General features: G+C 43.9%; 1 protein-coding gene across 1 annotated transcript; it reads right to left on the minus strand.

Annotated features, from left to right (window-relative positions):
• Window positions 1–227: 227 nt before the first annotated feature.
• On the minus strand, window positions 228–17,589 carry LOC136675819 (protein APCDD1-like). Its single transcript, XM_066652580.1, has 5 exons — window positions 17,449–17,589; window positions 9,745–9,928; window positions 7,395–7,923; window positions 2,024–2,345; window positions 228–1,928 (listed from the first exon to the last, which is right to left on the minus strand). The coding sequence occupies exons 1-5, from the start codon at window positions 17,483–17,485 to the stop codon at window positions 1,471–1,473; spliced, it is 1,530 nt and encodes a 509-aa protein (XP_066508677.1). The 5' UTR covers window positions 17,486–17,589; the 3' UTR covers window positions 228–1,470.
• Between the last annotated feature and the right edge of the window lie 1,011 nt (window positions 17,590–18,600).

Below are 18,600 nucleotides of genomic sequence, written 5' to 3' on the forward strand. Positions count from 1 at the left end.
GCCTTTAAATATTTAGTGTGAAACTGAGCTAAGATACAAAAAACCACAAGAAGTGATGGAAAAGAAAATGGCCACAAGGAAAAGTAAGGAATAATAATGAACTGTTTTTATGCTTTAGGAAAAAAAACATTACTTAGGCGACTAAAATAAAATGTTTATTTAGTTTTTATTGTCAATATTTAAGAGACTTGTAAGATCTAATCTTGAATTAAAAGACCGTTGTGGATGCAGACCTCTGTCACGGGTCAAAGCCGTTCTCTTTGACTGAGGCACAGCCAGTGGAAAAAGTCTTGAGTAAACATGAGGGTTAGGATGGTTATTTTGGAGACACTGCTGATGCATTAGTTTTCCTTTCATTAGTAGTCAGATTAACGTGGTGAAAAACACAAGACGTGTTCCATATAATGAATCGAAATATTTAATTTGTTTTTACAGTCCAGTTATTAGTACAATGTTATTGAGGCGTGTGGTCAGCTGTGATTCAGTAACACAATGAGACTCTTGTAACAAACAACACACGAATGAATCTGCCTCAGACAATGTTGGGCTATACTTTTGGTGTTTGTTTTTTTTTAGGCACTGGGAATAGAGTCCACGCCACTGCAGGAAATGAACATTTCCATTCCATTTCCAGTTCAGTTCTCGATCAAACTCTGACAAACTGGCACAGAGCAGCCATTCCTGGTGGGCTGTGTGAAACCAAAATTGCTTTTAAGTGTTCTGCGTGCCATAGCATCATACAGCAAGCCGAACGATAGTTTCCAGCACATATGTGGACACGATGAAAGAGACCATCAGGTAAACAAAACTGGCACAATACCCCAGCCCCTACTTCCCTGTCTGGATCCAAACACACCTTACAGGTTTATAAAAGTCTGTCTTTCATTTATAAACACAGAGGTTCACTTCCTGTTGTCCTTTGTTTTGGTCGTGTATTCTGCTAATGAGTATCTCTCAGTGGTAATGAAGTGTGTAGAAGTTCCCTTTGATTCGCTGTAGCCCTGAAATAGTTCATTTTGTCATTACAAATACACTTCTGCAGTCCACACACACACGAAACAAAATGCCTCTTTTGTTAGTGTGTATTCCTACAGTATATAGCTTTATTCGCTTTAGAAAAAAGACAAGGGAGGAAAGAGGGAACACTTCCTGGAGCCTGGTGTAAAAAAAAAAACGAGGTTTTTATAAATCAAATGACTAAAGTGCCAATGTGGTGCAGCAGTGTTTGTTGGAGTCGGAGTCTGGAGAGCAGTTCAGAACAGATCTTCTTCCCTTTAATTTCTCCGTCTCCTTTCCATCCTGCTTCTGTGGATCAGAGCCCAGGGAAATCGAAAGAGCTGAATGCCCAAGTGCGTCAAGTAAACTTCCTCCCAGCCGACCAGGGCGCTGTCCTGAGCCGCTCCGGTCACTTTTGCGTCAGTATGTACAGAGATGTACAGAAATTACAGCTTTTTTTGTGGTCAAGTCAAGTCAGCCAAGTAGTCCCATAACCAGCACATTCAGCGCCACGAGAGCTGCGGCCCGCGATACGGAGCTCCGGCCACTGCCCCGGCTGCCGTTACTTGGTTTTCGCGTCTGGTCGGCGTGGTGGCTGAGGCTGACTTCCGGCCTCTGGCTGCTGGAGGAGCACTGGACCAGGGGCATCTGGTAGGAAGTGGCCCGCTTCTCCGGCCGGTCGGGACTGGAGCCGTCACTGGGCCGCTGACCGTTGTAGAGCAGGTAGCGTCCGTGAGGGTCCTGCTCCATCCGGAACAGCTCGTACTCTGTGTGGGGCAGGCGGATCCCTAATGCCACGCAGCCGTCGGTCTGTGTGACGTCCTGCTCCACTCCCACCTGCCACGAGCCCTGAGCACCACATTCGTTCCCGTTAAAGACGTTGAGAAGCGACGTGGTGGCTATGTCCATCGGCGTCACACGCATGTGGTTCACTGCACACGGAAAGCGAAAGAGGGGCTGTTATTTTATGTATAGTTCACATATAAAGGTCTATGAATGTAGAGCGTAACGCAGTTCTCACACGTACCCTTAAACACGAACTCCGTTCCCCCCATCACTCGTGTGGAGTGGACTCCGCGGCTGTAGCGCCCCCTGGCGTAGATGCTGAAGGTGGGGTGCTTGCAGACGGGGTCTGAGTAGTGGTAGTAATGCCCCTCCCAGGTGTTGTTGTTGTCGTGAAAGATGAAGTGACGAGTGAGGAAGAGCACCTCTGGACGCACCTCGCAGCGCTGGGACACCCACTGCCCGTGCAGTCCCACCGTCAGGTCGGCTCTCGGGGGCAGGATGGGTGGGTGGAGCTCGTCAGATCGCGAGATGATCCTGCAGGCGATGCAGCTCTGATCGTGGCTCTGAGGAGAGAAAGTGTCATTAGCAGCATTCAGTCTAAAGTGTAAAGCACAAAAGACGTCACAAGATGGAGCAAGTGGTCAACAGCCAAAATCCACACAGCGCATTGTTAGAGGGATGCTTTGGCTTGGAGCTAGAATTGAAATTGTGTTGCGCAAAGGCACCTGTCGGCTATAGTACACACAGTATACTTTTATACAAACACTTTTCTAACGCTGCAAAAAGCCCACCATCAACCACTGAGCCTCTGAGCTACGAGCTAATAACTAAATACAATCAAGCTAACATTAGTTCAGTTAACTGCTGCTGCTTCTGTCAACACCATCCACAATCTGCTTAAAAAAGCTGTAACTCTAATGAGAAACTGTCCAACTGTAAACATAAAGAAAATTATAATAAATACAACTGGCCACAACTTTCTCCCATAATTCACTTGTTTTACAGAGTTTCAGAATTATTTTTGGGGTAAACAATTATATCTCATAATTAACTTTCACTCTTACCATCTCTCTCTCTCTTACACACACACACACACGCGCACACACACACACCAATCACCTACAAATGTGTGTTTTTTTGGACTGCGGGAGGAACTCTGAGCGCCCGGAGGAAACCCACATGGAGAACACACCAAGCAGACAAGTCACCCTGAGCGGGGCTCGAACCCACAACCCCAGGACCCTGGAGCTGTGTGAGAGTGAAACCACCTGCTGCGACACCGTGCCGCCTGACTGTTAAAACTAGCATTTCGATTTACGATTAGTCACGATAAAACAGAATGTTGTTGTGATTATTCATTCATTCATTCATTCATTCATTCATTATCTGTAACCCTTATCCAGTTCAGGGTCACGGTGGGTCCCTGAAACCCACACAGACACGGAGAACACACCACACTCCTCACAGACAGTCACCCGGAGGAAACCCACGCAGACACAGGGAGAACACACCACACTCCTCACAGACAGTCACCCGGAGGAAACCCACGCAGACACAGGGAGAACACACCACACTCCTCACAGACAGTCACCCGGAGGAAACCCACGCAGACACAGGGAGAACACACCACACTCCTCACAGACAGTCACCCGGAGCGGGAATCGAACCCACAACCTCCAGGTCCCTGGAGCTGTGTGACTGCGACACTACCCGCTGCACCACCGTCTAATAATAATATACTATTATTTAAAATTCTGACGCATAAATACAGTGGTGGCTTGTGTTAGAGTGAATACCAGCGGAAAGCTGATATAGATCAACTAAATGTTTCTACGTGTTGAGGCACAAGTAGGTGTTTACTAGCCGAAGGCTCCGGAGTCCCTGCTTCACCCCGAGACCTATGAAGATGAATGGTCACTTCTTGCTACAGTGCTTCAGTGTACTGCTCTGCTGGACACACACACACTCCTGTGTCTGGGAGAAAAAGCGTGTGTTTTAGATACGTTCCGAGCTGGAAATACCGTGGTGTTCACTGGGCCTTGCCTCGGTTCCACTTCTGGATTGTGTTAGTACTTGTAGGTTCCTCTATGTACCTTATCTTTAGTTTAATTACAGTTTTTCGTGCCAAAATGTTTGAACCAAACACTTCTTTTCCTCTGTGTCTTTCACATTTACGAAGCATTTTAATGACAGTGAGTGGTGCACAGAGACATGGCTGTAATTTCCACAACGGTACGAGATCTTTTCATTTCAGAATTAGTGCGGTTTGTGAAAAGGATCAGCTGGAGCTGTAAGGAGATGAAATCGTAATCACTCATTGGACGATAATGATACGTCGAGTCAAAATCAAATGAAAGGAGAGGAGCGAGAGCGTAATCATGTGCTGGAACAAGACGCCTCCACAGCTCCACTGCGGCTTCAACGCAGAAAGAAAAAAAAAAGAGAAAGAAGAAAGGAGGCGCTGCATGTGTGGACAAGATGTTTTCAGCCCGTCGTCTCAGCCTGAAGATTTCACTTTATGAGGCGCTGACCTTCTGACTGGCCCCGGGCTTAGCAAAGTAACGTATTCAGCACCTCTCTCTCTCTCTCTCTCTCTCTCTTTCGTCTCTGTCTCACCCTCCCTTCTTTCTCCTGGCTCCAATTTCCCTTTCATTCAACCCAATTCATCCAAAGTGGTTTGGTGGTTTCAATCACTGCAGAAGAGATCAAAGTATAGAAGTAAAACAGGGGAAATTAGGCCTGTGCTTTCTATTCTTTCCTACAGTTGAAAGCAAATGTTTGGGTGCTCCTGGTTAAATGAGGTTTTGTGAAAGAACAACACACTTGTGCACATTTTGATGTTCAATTAATGTTTGTGAATTAAACACAGTGGAACATAAATAAAAGAGGAAATGTCCTGCACCAGGAACTCCCTTCACACGTTTGCACACGGGCAACAAAACACTCCAGAAGTATTTATATTTTTGTGGATGACCACATTTATTTACGTAAGTCCACACACCAAAGAATACCACGCGCACTGACGTATAGTTTGCGAGACAAATGAATAAAACGTTTCTAAAAGCTCCATTTCTCGTCCGAATGTGGGTTCTGAGCCATGATTTGGAAAAGCCAATGGTTCTGTGTATTGTCTAATCAGTTGTGCCCATCAATAACGGCTCCCTCCCGCAGGACCAGTCTGATCCGGTTTGGGACGGGATGACGGAAAGCTGTGGCGGGGGGAACTGGAAAGGAGAGAAAAACATCATGGTTGATGCTGGTCTTCAAGCACGCAGCTCAGATCCACCCAATAACCACAAATGAACAGACTGGCACTCTGAAGTCCTCTGGAAGAGGCCCAGCAGCTGGGCACGGGTGGCTATTTGTAATTCATGGATGGAATTGTCATCACAGCAATAAAGCATCTAAATCAGGAAGGATCACTCCTCCTCTGGATGGTGGGGTTGTTAATTAAACGACTGTTATTTTATTCGTTGTTGTTTAGTTGCCGTATTTGGCTGATGCGGTCGTAATGCATCAAAGTGTAGAATAAATCTTTGGCCTTGATTCAAATGAAAACGAGTGCCACATGCTTTTTTTTTTTTCCTGTTGTTGCTCAAACGTAAACTTGTGGCTTATTCTCCGGGGCTCCCTTGTTCAGACTCGAGCCCATTTTTAATAGCGAGGGCTTAAGCAAAATTCTGTAAGGATGGTTTTCTATATTAAAATCTTTTACAGCCTCAGTCAAGCAGAACTGTCTCAAATTATGGCAGACGTGTGTATGACAAAAGTTATGTCTTTTAAGGCAAGTGGAGGCTTAAAAAATATATTTTCCATGTATTAAAAAAATGTCCAGTGGCAGGCGGCTCGTTTGTGGTCACCTCTGCTTTGTTTCTAAAGCGTTCCTTTAAAACTGGAACACATCAAAGGCATTCTATTCCCAAAATGTACAACGCTGCCTGAAAGGATGCTATTATTTTTTCGTTGTGGAGTGAAAGCGACTGTAAGCAAGGCAGGAGGAAAAAAAGAAAAAGAGAAAGGGCTGGAGAACAGAGAAGCCACGGCTCAAGTGAACTTTCCGATACCGCCTCAGGCATGCATGAAATCACTCCTGGAATGCGCTCGGCCGAATAATTCATAAGGCTGCGTGATTCCGAATTCTGGGAATACCGCATGGTGATCGTTGGAGGAGCTGGATCCCGTTTCGCTTTTCGTGGCCAGGTCATGGCGGGGCTTAACGCTGTAATACTCAGGCATTAGCCCCCTGTGGGAGAGCGTCTGATCATCAGACGTGTAAAAGTACATCGATTAGAATAATATTCAACACACTCTGCATTCGTTTTTTTAACCTAAATTCTCAGACGTCTTTTGAACACAAACGAGAAAAAAATCTTGCGTGCATTACGTCCCACTCCTGTGAAATTATTCCTCCACTCACGTTCGTTTGTTTAGTACTGAGTACATTCGACTCAGAGCGGGCTACAACTGCTTAGTTCTGCATGGGAAACGCACACTTTCCATTTTCACACATGTAAGAACAGACACATACATGTGAATTCCATCTGATCTGTGATATTAAAACTCATGCACTCTGGTGCAATGTCAAGCCAGTCTATAATTCTCCCCTAAAGCGTTTTATAAGCACATATGGAAAGACACATGAGTGGATGTGCTCATGCACACAGATGCTCTCCTCAGACTCAGGGCTTCAGTTGTGCTGGATCCAAGTCCTAGATATAATCCAGATTTATTTTGGTGAATCCAACACCTTGTACATGTGAAATAAACATAGTGCACTGGGGCAGTGAACGCACTGGATGGCATGCGGCCATCTCCACCTCCTTGGGAGCATTTAGGACTTCAGCTGTGGATGTTGAAGGAGGATACAGTGCTGCCCCCAGTTTTCCATCGTGGGGATCCAACCCACGACCTTTCAGTCCTAAGTCAACTTCTCTCTAACCATTCGGCCACGGTGTGTAATAGGAATGCTGGCTGTGTTACTATGACAACTCCGGAGAAGTGCGTACAGCTGCGTAGAACAACGACATTCTATTGTTTTTTTGTTTCGTCTGTTGGACGATTAGCTGGATGTGAAATGGCTAGCGGAGAGATCAAGGCTGAGCTGGTACAACCAAAATCATCCTCGCGTCCATCTCCATTTGGGAATATTTCGGTTTCCCAGTCAATTACAACAAAGATGGGAAAAGAAAGGTGGTAACTGTGTGTAAACTTTGCTCAAATCAAGTATCAAACACTGGTTCTTATACCTCCATCCAACCGCGTCACTTACCGGCGCAAGAAGAAGCCACGAATCACTGCAGCTGGTTCTTCTGAAAGCATTTAAGCAGCCACTAACAGTTTATTCCCTTTCACACTCATTTTACCCACTTTACTCAGGTTATCATACTTAGGCTTGTAGGTTTTTGGGGGTTTTTTTTCTTATGAAAATTTCTGGTACCAGTCATCATTTCCAAACTCTACCTTCTAACATGGGAAAACCTACCATTGAGCTGCCTTTCCTACACAGTATCCTGACTCCTGGCCCCATTCAGCCTGCTGGATCCATCACTACAGTCTGGCAAATATCTCACAACCGACAAATTAACCAGTACCCACACTGCTCTTGCACTGACCTTGGCATTCTGCAAGGCGGGCTGATAGCTTGAGGGCCTGTAATACATCCTCTGCGCTGGCTCCGTGTGGATATCCCCCAGAAAGAGCTCCTCTACCAGATGGTCCAGGTTGTGATGCAGGTATTGCTTCTCCACTCTGAGCAACTGCAACTCATGCATGGCAAAGTTGAGCCCTCTGGAGCAGTCGCAGCCGCCCTCCTCGCTCCACAACTCGTACATGACATTGGGTTCCCAGGGGCCCAGGTCTTTGGCTCCGACGCAGCTCCTCTCCAACCTCTGGGTCAGCTCCTTAGCTGTGGCTGTGGTGTGACAAACAGCCTGGATGCGGTGGATCTGGTAATCGGCCTCGGTCCCTCCGCGGATGATCCAGGAGGCCTGACGCAGACGGACCCGGCCCCGGACCACCAGCGTGTACGCAGGCGCTGTGCAGTGGTTGTCTGTGTAATAAAACTGGTGGGCCTGGAAAGTGTGGTTGTGGTAGAAGCGGTAGGAGCGAGTGATGAACTCTGGCCCAGGACGCACCTCGCAGCTGTGATGGTAACAGAGGATTAGAAAGGTCACATTACAACATTTGCAGAGTGAGGGAGCTTTCACACAGTCTAGACCAAGGTCCGAACCAAAGTTACACTGTATTCTTTGGTCCAACAAGGTTTGGTTTCATTAAAGGACTTTATTTTAAGGTCGTCATCTACTTCTAAACTTTCTAAATCTAAATCTTCACCTACATTGCTAACTATTTCAATGTTTACTAATTTAGCAGCTCCTTATTCTTATATTTAGGGCTGGACAACAATTCAATATCGATATATTATCGCAATATAAAATATTTAACAACAATGTTATTTTTAAACACATTTTCAATATTTCAATATACATTATTTACAACATCTCTCACTGACTGACGGTCATTAGGGGGCGCTGTTGTCAGTTCGGCTTTCTCAATTACAAATTCGGTTTAAAAATATTAAAATTTACACAGCCAATAGGCTTATGTTTGATGGAGATGTCATGTTTCTTGTTTGTACTTGTAAGTTTCCCGTGAACTTTACACTGTTCATATCGATTATCGGATGTACAGGAGGTCCTCGGGTTTTGTCAGTCCCGAGTTACGATGTTTTGTGGTTACGACACATCTCCAATTTACTGTATAAAGCCTTGTTTCGACTTAAGTGGTTTTGTGTCGTAAATGTCGTAACGTGAACTTCGTGTTTGGTGTGCGCTGCGCGGCGGAAGAATACACGGTTACGTGGCTCGGGACCGAGGAGGATAGGTGTTACGATAGGATAAGTGCTCACAGTATGTTATTTACGTACAGCATGTACGCACCGAAAATCGGTTTATGACGCGACGTAGGAACGGATCAAAGTCGTAAGTCGAGTCATCATATTGACCAAACTTAAGAAATATATCATGATATAAATATATATATTGTCCAGCCCAGGTTCCACCATAAATGCTTGAACACGTTGCGCTTGCTTCCACTTCATATTCTACACTGTTGAGCACCCTTCTGATAATGATGCAGTATTTTTTATAACCTCCTTCTTTTAGCTTTTATTTATAACATTATTTACAACATAAAAACTGCAACAGTGGATGTGTGAGAATATAGAGTGGGATGTGTTATTTTTCCCCATACATACACAGGGGGGAGCCGTGTCCCGGCAGGCCATAACTGAAGTGTTCAAACCCCCAACTGTTCCTCGGGTGCCGTGGCTAGGGCTGCCCACCGCCCTGGGCATGTGTGCTCACTGCCCCCTAGTGTTCACTAGTGTGTGTGTGTTTAAATGTGTGTTTCACTGCACGGATTGGGTTAAATGCGGAGAACAAATTCCTCTGTGTTCAAACACTGGCCAATAAAGTGATTCTTTAATAACATTCTAATTTTAACTCTAAATATTAAAACATACAAAAACACTGATATAATTTTTAAATCAAGTGATGTTCACTGCTCACTGCTAATTTTCACTAAAGGCAGCATGGTATGTTAATGGTAACAAATGTACAGTTCGAGTAAAAGGTTTTGCATGTTTCCTATATGTTTTACAAGTTTCAAAGCAACGAAGGCAGTGAGTAAAATCCCCCGTCACGCCAGTCTCTGTCCCTGTGATGGGTCCTAAATTCCAAACCATCAAAAAAGTGTTTTCCAACTGCACACAAACTGGACTTTGGTTCAATTTCATTTGAAGTGAGACCACCTCTTTTCACACTTCCCATTTTGATTTGGACCAAACTGAAGAGACAGAAAATCTAGACCAAACAAGGCATGCGTGAAAGCACCCTAAGAGTGTGACATAGACATTCAACAGAAATATATATATGAGAAAAACACATATTCAGTGTGGCTAACCTGGTGGAGACCCAGTGACCCTCTATGCTGGGAGGCATCTGTACGGTGATGCGCGCACCATTACGGAGATGCTTCAGCATGTGTTGGCACTGCATGTCTTTGGGTGGCCAGCTTAAACTCTTCTCCAGGGCCAGTCGAGGGGAGCGGCCATCTGACGCGTACAGAGACAAACTCTCCGTCCAGCCTAGAACACACCGCAAACACAGCAACAGGACACACTTAGCAGAATGTGTGAAGTCTGATCATCAAATCTACCGTTGCAAATGCTGTTGAAAAGCAACATTCAGAGCGATGCATGAATCCTCAGTAGAGCGCGATGCTCATTACTCATCAGATATACACCTGTTTTTTGAAAACAGCTGTGTAAAAGCTCAAAAACACTGACAGATGTTTGAGACCGTTTTACACTGACACTGATGTCACACTCATCTGGGTTCGAACAGGCTACTATTCCAACTTGTGTTTGTATGAGGTGGAAAATAGTCCTGATTACGCTGTTGTTGGTTAAATTGGCTACAGTGCTACTTCCCACTGGGAGATTATGTAAGCAATGCACTTTAATGGCCTCGTAAGAGCACTCTGTTGATGTTTTAGAAATGTTAGCTGGAGAGGAGTGAACGGAGAAAAGTGTAGTCGTTAATTATTCACTTAAACGTGTGAAAGTTAGTGTGATACATGTAAGAAGTGTGTTGATATAGATAACACCTACAGAAAGATAACTCTAAACACATTCTTAGACACATGTTTCCATAAGCCTTCAATATGGACTCCGAGTGAGACAACAAAAGAGTTACTAGGCTATAAAAAATAGAAGAAATCCTGAGCTTAAGGATCTTGGACAGCATTCCATGATGCATTTAGAGTGAGGAGGATTTCTCTCACACACCCTGACCATTTGCAGATTGAGAATCTTTCTTAACAATGGCCAGTGCCAGTAGAAACCAAAGTTATTTTATTTACACTGCTCCCAGGTTCCTCTGGTCTTTTGGGCATTAATGTTTCCACAAAACAATCATGATAAAAACACACAGTTAAAAGTGTCGGGTCACTCTTAAACGTCTAAAACTTGAAGCTCTGGCCTTTAAACTTTGGTCCACCACGGGGCTAAATTTTCACTGTTTCTGAAGCTGAGTCGCCACAATGAACTTTCTGAGGTGGAACAGAGCATTCTCCATGGGGTCAGTGTGGTGTAAAACGGATGAAATTTCCTCAGCTCAGCTGGAATCATTAGTGATGCTTCGCTGCTCCAACGAGACTTCAATAACACTGAAGCCCATGCTGGGTCCCAAATTTCATAGCATGCTAGACACTTGTAACCATAGTGGTGTGTTCCTATACTGGGAAATGCAAGGGAATGTAGTTAAAACCCATGATCAGGAACCACCATAAAACAGACTGATAGTGACTGGAACAACAGTTTGGATAGAAACGGTTTCCTATGTATTTTAATTGCTCGAGTCTAATAAGTACAGAGAATAATACGATTTGATACGATGCATTTTTACACTCCTCAGTCAACTGTCATTTCCATTTAGTCCAAAACATTTGTCATTTTAAGGAGATACAAATATCCTATAAAAGTCATTGTGTTAGATATTTAATAACGTCTAAAATGGCTTTGTAAAATCAAATTGGTTAAAATTCTTTAGGAAAGAATTGCACAAATGGGACGAGGGACCATTTACACAGTGCACTGTAGTTGAATACACACAATACCTGTCTGAAAATAACCCATAAATCATAGTTTGGCTAAAAGATATTACTCAAATATTGTTTAATATTATAATAATATTAAATAGCTCCAGGGACCTGGAGGTTGTGGGTTCGATTCCCACTCCGGGTGACTGTCTGTGAGGAGTTGGTGTGTTCTCTCTGTGTCTGTGTGGGTTTCCTCCGGGTGACTGTCTGTGAGGAGTTGGTGTGTTCTCTCTGTGTCTGTGTGGGTTTCCTCCAGGTGACTGTCTGTGAGGAGTTGGTGCGTTCTCCCTGTGTCCGCGTGGGTTTCCTCCGGGTGCTCCAGTTTCCTCCCACAGTCCAAAAACACACGTTTGGTAGGTGGATTGGCGACTCAAAAGTGTCCGTAGGTGTGAGTGAATGTGTGTGTGTGTCTGTGTTGCCCTGTGAAGAACTGGCGCCCCCTCCAGGGTGTATTCCCGCCTTGTGCCCAATGATTCCAGGTAGGCTCTGGACCCACTGCGACCCTGAATTGGATAAGGGTTACAGATAATGAATGAATGAATAACTGTAATGTTCAGAAATGACAGAATTAAGCTCATTACCTCAATTAATCTCTGTACTCTACCAATGTACTGACGCATTTACATTCTGCTACAATTTAATATGACAGTGTAGTGTACAGTGTCTTAACTGAGCCTCAGAGCGCTCACTTCCCAGAAAACACACAGGCTGCATTTGCACCTGCGTTCCGTCTCGTCCAGCACACTGACCGCCTGCCAAGGGCTTGTTTTCAGACTCTGATACCTGAAACGCCCTTGGACAGGCCTAGTCACGGATAACATGGAGAGTTCTGTTATGTAAACAAAAGCAAGCTGACATGTCCGCTTTTGTGAGATTTTCTAATGGCTCGTGTTAGCACCCGGCCATTTCTCATCTTTCCTAGGCCGTCTGTCCAAGATTTTTATAAAATAATCCAGGATTTACGCAGCACGATGTTTTGGAGAGAGACACCCATAGTTACTCCAGAGCTGGATTAAGTTTGAGGTTAGACAGAGACTGCTTGTCCAGAGCCAAAATGCTGAATTTGAACCGAACTGACTCAAATATGAAGTGGTGCCTAGTCCGATTAATGTAAACTGATACAGGCAGGATATAGTAAAAATAGTACACCCATGAGTGGAGGATAGCACAGATAACTAAATGAAACATTCCACTCAAAACATCTGCGGCTGCACGTGAATCTTCTGGAATCTTTTGTTTGTTCCTGCTTCACTCATTGGCTTCTGAGCTTTGGCTCACTTTTCATGGTTGGAAGTGTCTTGAATTTCCACTGGTCAACAGAGTTTGGATTGACAGGGGCTCTGAAATCTGGTCTGGTTCATTCACACAGCAGCAAGTATACAGAAATTTAGCATTAAAATTTCTTTATAAATGATGTAATTAATGGCCACATGTCCGCGTGGGTTTCCTCCGGGTGCTACACGTTGGTAGGTGGATTAGCGACTCAAAAGTGTCCGTAGGTGTGAGTGTGTGAGTGAATGTGTGAGTGTGTGTCACCCTGCGAAGGACTGGCGCCCCCTCCAGGGTGTGTTCCCGCCTTGTGGCCAGTGATTCCGGGTACCCACCGCAACACTGAACTGGATAAGCGGTTTCAGACAATGAATGAATGAATAATGGCTGACTGGTTTGTAGAAATTGTATATTGCACAGGGGGTCCTCGACTTACGACGTTGATCCATTCCTACGTGGCGTCGTAAACCGATTTTCTGTGTAAGTTGGAACATACGTACATACTGTACGTAAATAACATACTGTAAGCACTTATCCTAACACCTATCCTCCTCGGTCCCGAGCCGCATAACCATGTATTCTTCCGCCGCGCACACCACACACGAAGTTCACGTTACGACGTTTACGACGCAAAACCACTAAAGTCGAAACAAGGCTTTATACAGTAAATGGGAGATGTGTCGTAACCATGAAACATCGTAACTCGGGACTGATGTAACCCGAGGACCTCCTGTACTGATTTGTACTCATATTTCTAGCCTAAGCGAATAAGGGTGTCACTAGCGAGGTGTGTTATAAGTTGTAGCCGAGGTTTCAGAGCCACTGTCAATGCAAACTCAGCTGAACAATGGAGAGTCAAGGTGAAAGCCTTCTACTAAGACCCTCCCACTCATAAAAAGTGAGCTATAACAAAGATACAAAAAAAATAAAAAATAGTAGAACAGTAGAAGCCATCCATAAAAAAAGAAAATCAAAATGAAAGCAAACTTACAAAGGCAAATAATCTTTTAAAAACATGTATTTTTTTCTATTTTGCATTCACAACGTATATTTTGTTTTGATTTGTTTTGGAGATTTTTATTTAGTGTAACACCTCTGGCACAAAATTCACTCATTAGTTATAACCCCATGAGTTTTCTGCAGCTTTGTTAGAAACTACAGATCATCGTTGGACAATGTATCTAAAGATCGATGCATCTTCAAAACTACAGTGTGTCAAAGAAGTCCAATAATCGAGCTTTCATTACTTTCATATTTAATCGACATAGTCCAGCATTACAGCTCTGAATTCTGTCTATAATTCTGTCAAAATGTGCACGCAATTAAAGTAATACATTCTAAAAAGTATTACTCAGAATTGGAAACATTTGGCTTTTGTAGGTCTTTTTTTTTTTTTAAATAGGCTTCTTTTTTTAACCCTTCCCATGTTAACTGTCAAGCCTTTATGCCTGGAAGCCAAGCAGCCTCCTCTGCTTTAGCCTGAGGTCCATAACTGCTTTTTCCCAAGCTATAGCCGTCTATCTAATTCAAAGGACCAACTCAGCTCCCCGTGCTCCAACCACCATGAACATTTCCAGTTGGCTGGATCCCATCAGTGAGCTAACGGTTCTGGGACGGCTGACAAAGCGGACAAGCTCCAGAATTGCCCTGCGCTGGAGAAAAGCAGAACTTTGGTGACAAGCCGCCTCCATCGATTCCTAAAACTCTTTACCATGCCTCGCTTTTTCTCCGTATCTGCCGTGTCTGAGGGCCAGCCTCTCCCTGACAGACCGCTCACAGAGCAGCTTTTATTAGCCCCTCGTTAATACAGATTATATACGTGATCTTTATAAGGCCGTAGGCATTTTAATGGACACTTAAATGAAAAGAAATGGGGTTTAATGGGAGCAGGAGTAAGTGTGCGTGTTCAGTTACTGCATTACTTTGATTTCGCTAGGTGTGTGATGAGATTTGGATCCAACGTTATTAAATATTCCTTCAACAAGTTGCATGTGCAGAGCCTAATTTCAGACATTTCCATTCATACTTTGAAGTCAATTGCTTGTGCTAGGTACCAAACGGCGAGAGGAATTAAAGCTCGATTGAGGTGTGAGCTCAACTAAAGATGTTCTGATTTAATGGAACAATATTCTGATTACTACATGGTATCTTCATTCATTATCTGTAACCCTTATCCAGTTCAGGGTCGCGGTGGGTCCAGAGCCTACCTGGAATCATTGGGCGCAAGGCAGGAATACACCCTGGAGGGGGCGCCAGTCCTTCACAGGGCAACACAGACACACACTCACACCTACGGACACTTTGGATTCACCAATCCACCTACCAACGTGTGTTTTTGGACCGTGGGAGGAAACCGGAGCACCCGGAGGAAACCCACGTGGACACGGGGAGAACACTAGATTAGAACAGTTTTTCCCAAACTTTTTTTCCACCAAACGTGCCCCATATTGGAAACCACTGCAGTAGGATTTTGAACATTGTTGTAAGCTGATGAAAATAAAGCTGGATTCACACAGTGAAGCACTGAAAATAAAGTCAAACACAACTGCCATTTGACAAAACACAATTAAACACAGTTATTCAGAAACATGTTAATCATGAGCCATTTGCTTTGTTCATGATTTCTGAGGGAGTGCTCTTTGAATGTGACCATTCTGTAGGTGTTTGCATCTCTAATGTGTTTTTCACCTTACACCCAGGTCTGGACTCCACACACCGAGCTCAGTCTGGAGTCCTGTCTCTCTGCACAACATGACGCTGAGCTTTAGGTTCCTGCTTTGGTTTTCCTTTGACCTCATCCTGAGGTTTTCCCCCCCATAAATTTACAGCGTGCTCTAATCTGGCTTGACGTCGGCAGTTTTACGGCTGCTAGGAAAGGCTGCAATAACGCGCCACTTAATTGAACGTTAGATTCGTTTAAACACACTCGAGAGTTTAAGTGGATATGAAAATATCGTTTTTATCTCCGGGCCCCATTTGAAGTGGCAGCCAAGCGTTGGCCTCCACTGTTATTTCTGGCAGATGGAACGGGTCAGGGGCGGTCCAGTAATCTACACTTCCCCTCTGTGCCAGGTCCGAGCCACGGAGGACTTAGATGAAGCCCTACACTCCAGAACAACCCTCATCTGCACAAGTGTCCCAGGGAGTGCACTTTATTGCCTTCCCTTTCTCTCTCACTCTGTCTCAGAAATGATTTTAACATAATCTCACCACTGAACCTTCACATTACAACAGGCCCTAAATTTGTCCTTCCAAACCCAGGCTGCACATCTTTTCAAAAATGGGCCTCAGCAGCCATATGGGAAAATAACGATTACTGAAATAATGTGCTTTGTGTTTTGTGAGGAACGGCTCCAGTGGGAGAAAAATTATACACAGGTCAAGACCAAAGTAGTTTGAAATGATCTGAGTTGGTCCTTTAAGTCAACTTCTTACCAGTAATGAGCTTAATACATGTCATAAATGTAAGATTAAATGTATGATGATGTGTATTCATCAGTTGGGATGAAACCAACGTTTATAAAATAAATGTAAATAAACAAAATGTATGTATAAAAACATGAAAACATGTCTAGCATGTGGCTAGAGCTATTGGACGTTCAGAAGGAAGCGGTGAAGTGGTGAGTAGTGTTTGTTCATTTGAGCTTGAGCTGTGTCTGTTGTTAGTTGAGAGTTTACAAAGCTTCAAAGGCTTGGAAGCAAGATTCGTCAGTTTACATTTAGGCTTCATCTGGAGTGACGATGAATAACAAGAATTTAGTCTTCAGATAAAATGCCTGGACGGATTCTAATGACATGGATATACAGATGCACTGATCAGCAAAAACGTTACGTAGCCTCCTTGTTTTAGCTTAAAGTCCAAGTTATCAGCCCCACAAACCCTTGACTAGAATTGTAGTTTTACAGTTACACACAGGAGTGCACCTGCTGTCCTGCATGCGTTGTATGTTTGCCCTCTTTCACTGTGTTCTTCACGGGTCAGGACCCTCAGGACCAGCAAAAAGCAGGTATGATTTGGGTGGTGGACCGTTCTCAGCGCCATTCGCAGTGACACCGACGTGGTGCTGGTACGAGTGGATCAGACATAGCAGTGCTGAGAATAGTCTAGAAACCAAAATTCACCAGGGAACAGCATCCTGTGTCCACTGATGAAAGACAGGGAGACCTACACAATCTGTGCAGCAACAGATTAAGCGACTCTCTCTGACTTTACATCTACAAGGTGGACCAACACAGCAGGCGTGTCTAACGGTGGACAGTGAGTGGATCACTGAGGAACAAGGTGAAAGGGGGCGAACAACGTGAACAGGGTGAAGCTGATGAAATGGACAATGGGTGTGAAACATGGAGGCAATTTTACTGTTATAACTGACCAGTGTATATCAATCAATTTATAAAATAAAAAAGGGGAAGGAATCCACTATCGCTATAAATTAAATTAAATCAAATCAAATAAAAAAGATGAAAGCAAAACAAACCAACAAACAAAAATAAACACCCATTCATATGCAAATTAGACTAGACATGTCAAAGTATGCAAATTTAAAGTAGAGTTATGTTAATTTTGTTTGTCAGATACAACAAGACACTTATTTTACTGCTGATATAACTGCATTTAGGAAGTTTATGCCTTAATATTCTTTAAAAAATGACGTATTAACGGTTCTTAAAGCACTGTATAGAATTAGACCTTTTAAAAACCACACTGATGAACACTAAAGAGTTAACAGTACTCACCGAAGGTCAACAGCAGCAGTAGAGTAGAAATGCCCATTCTCAGGTCCACCGAGTAATTACTACAGTAAAAAAAAAAAGAGACTCCTGTCCAGCGCCGTTATTCTTCACGGGTCCTGACGCTCATCTCGGGGGTCACGCGCGCCGAACGTGCGCCGGAGGACGTTAGAACACATTTGAATTAGGTTCCGAACGCTATTCGGCACGAAAAAAAAACCGTTAAACTTTACCGTTAATGTCCGCAGCGTTTCTGACACATCACCGTTTTCCTCAGAGGTCCTGTTTGTTAGCCGTGTGTTGAGCGAATTCACACTGGAAACGTCAGTCCCTCCTCGTCTCTCTCATCACTGAAACTCCTGTGTGGAGCTGAGGGGCATGTTGTCCTTCTCCAGGGCGTTCTTTGCCTTTTTTTTCCCCGCCCGTTTTCAGGAAGGTCCCGCCTTCCTGCGCAGGGATTGGCTGCTTTGTTGGGCGATATGTTTAAAGAGAAATTTAGCCTGCAAACGTACCAGCTAAAGGTTTTCTGGCATTTTATCATTTAGAAAATGTATTAACACGCTAAAGGATTCCTGCCTTTATTCATTCATTTATACAAAACAGTCAGCTAGCATTAGCTAAGCCATGCTGGGACTGTGTTTTTTGAAAAAAAGAAAAACACTATCCAATACCACTGGAATGAGTTGTAGTGGTATTTCTGGTACAAAACCCATGAACTATATCTGACCTCACAAATGTTGGTACTACCCCAGTAAACAAGGAACGTCCCTGGACGTTCAAAATAGGTCTAAAAGTAGTCTGTCCGTCAAGGACATATTTTAAACCTCAACGGACGTCCAAAATCCATCTTAATAAGTTAGTTAAGTGGTGACCAATCGATAACGTCAGTGGACGTCCAAAATGCGTCTAATAGTCGTCTTTCAATGTCTGTATTTTAAACTTTCATTTTCAACCTTAAGAGAACGTTGATAAGACGGCAGTCATTACGTTATTTCAACGTTGAATCAACGGTTAAATGTTTACTGGGACAGAATACCATCAAAACCTCACAGAATATCCAGAAGGTGTTTCTACAACAATGGGATCAAAGATAGACTTGATAAACAATTGGGCCTTATGTTGTGTTTAAGGAAATTCACATCTCCTCTTCACAACTAC

This window comes from Hoplias malabaricus, chromosome X1 (assembly GCF_029633855.1).
Source record: "Hoplias malabaricus isolate fHopMal1 chromosome X1, fHopMal1.hap1, whole genome shotgun sequence".
Lineage (NCBI taxonomy): Eukaryota > Metazoa > Chordata > Actinopteri > Characiformes > Erythrinidae > Hoplias > Hoplias malabaricus.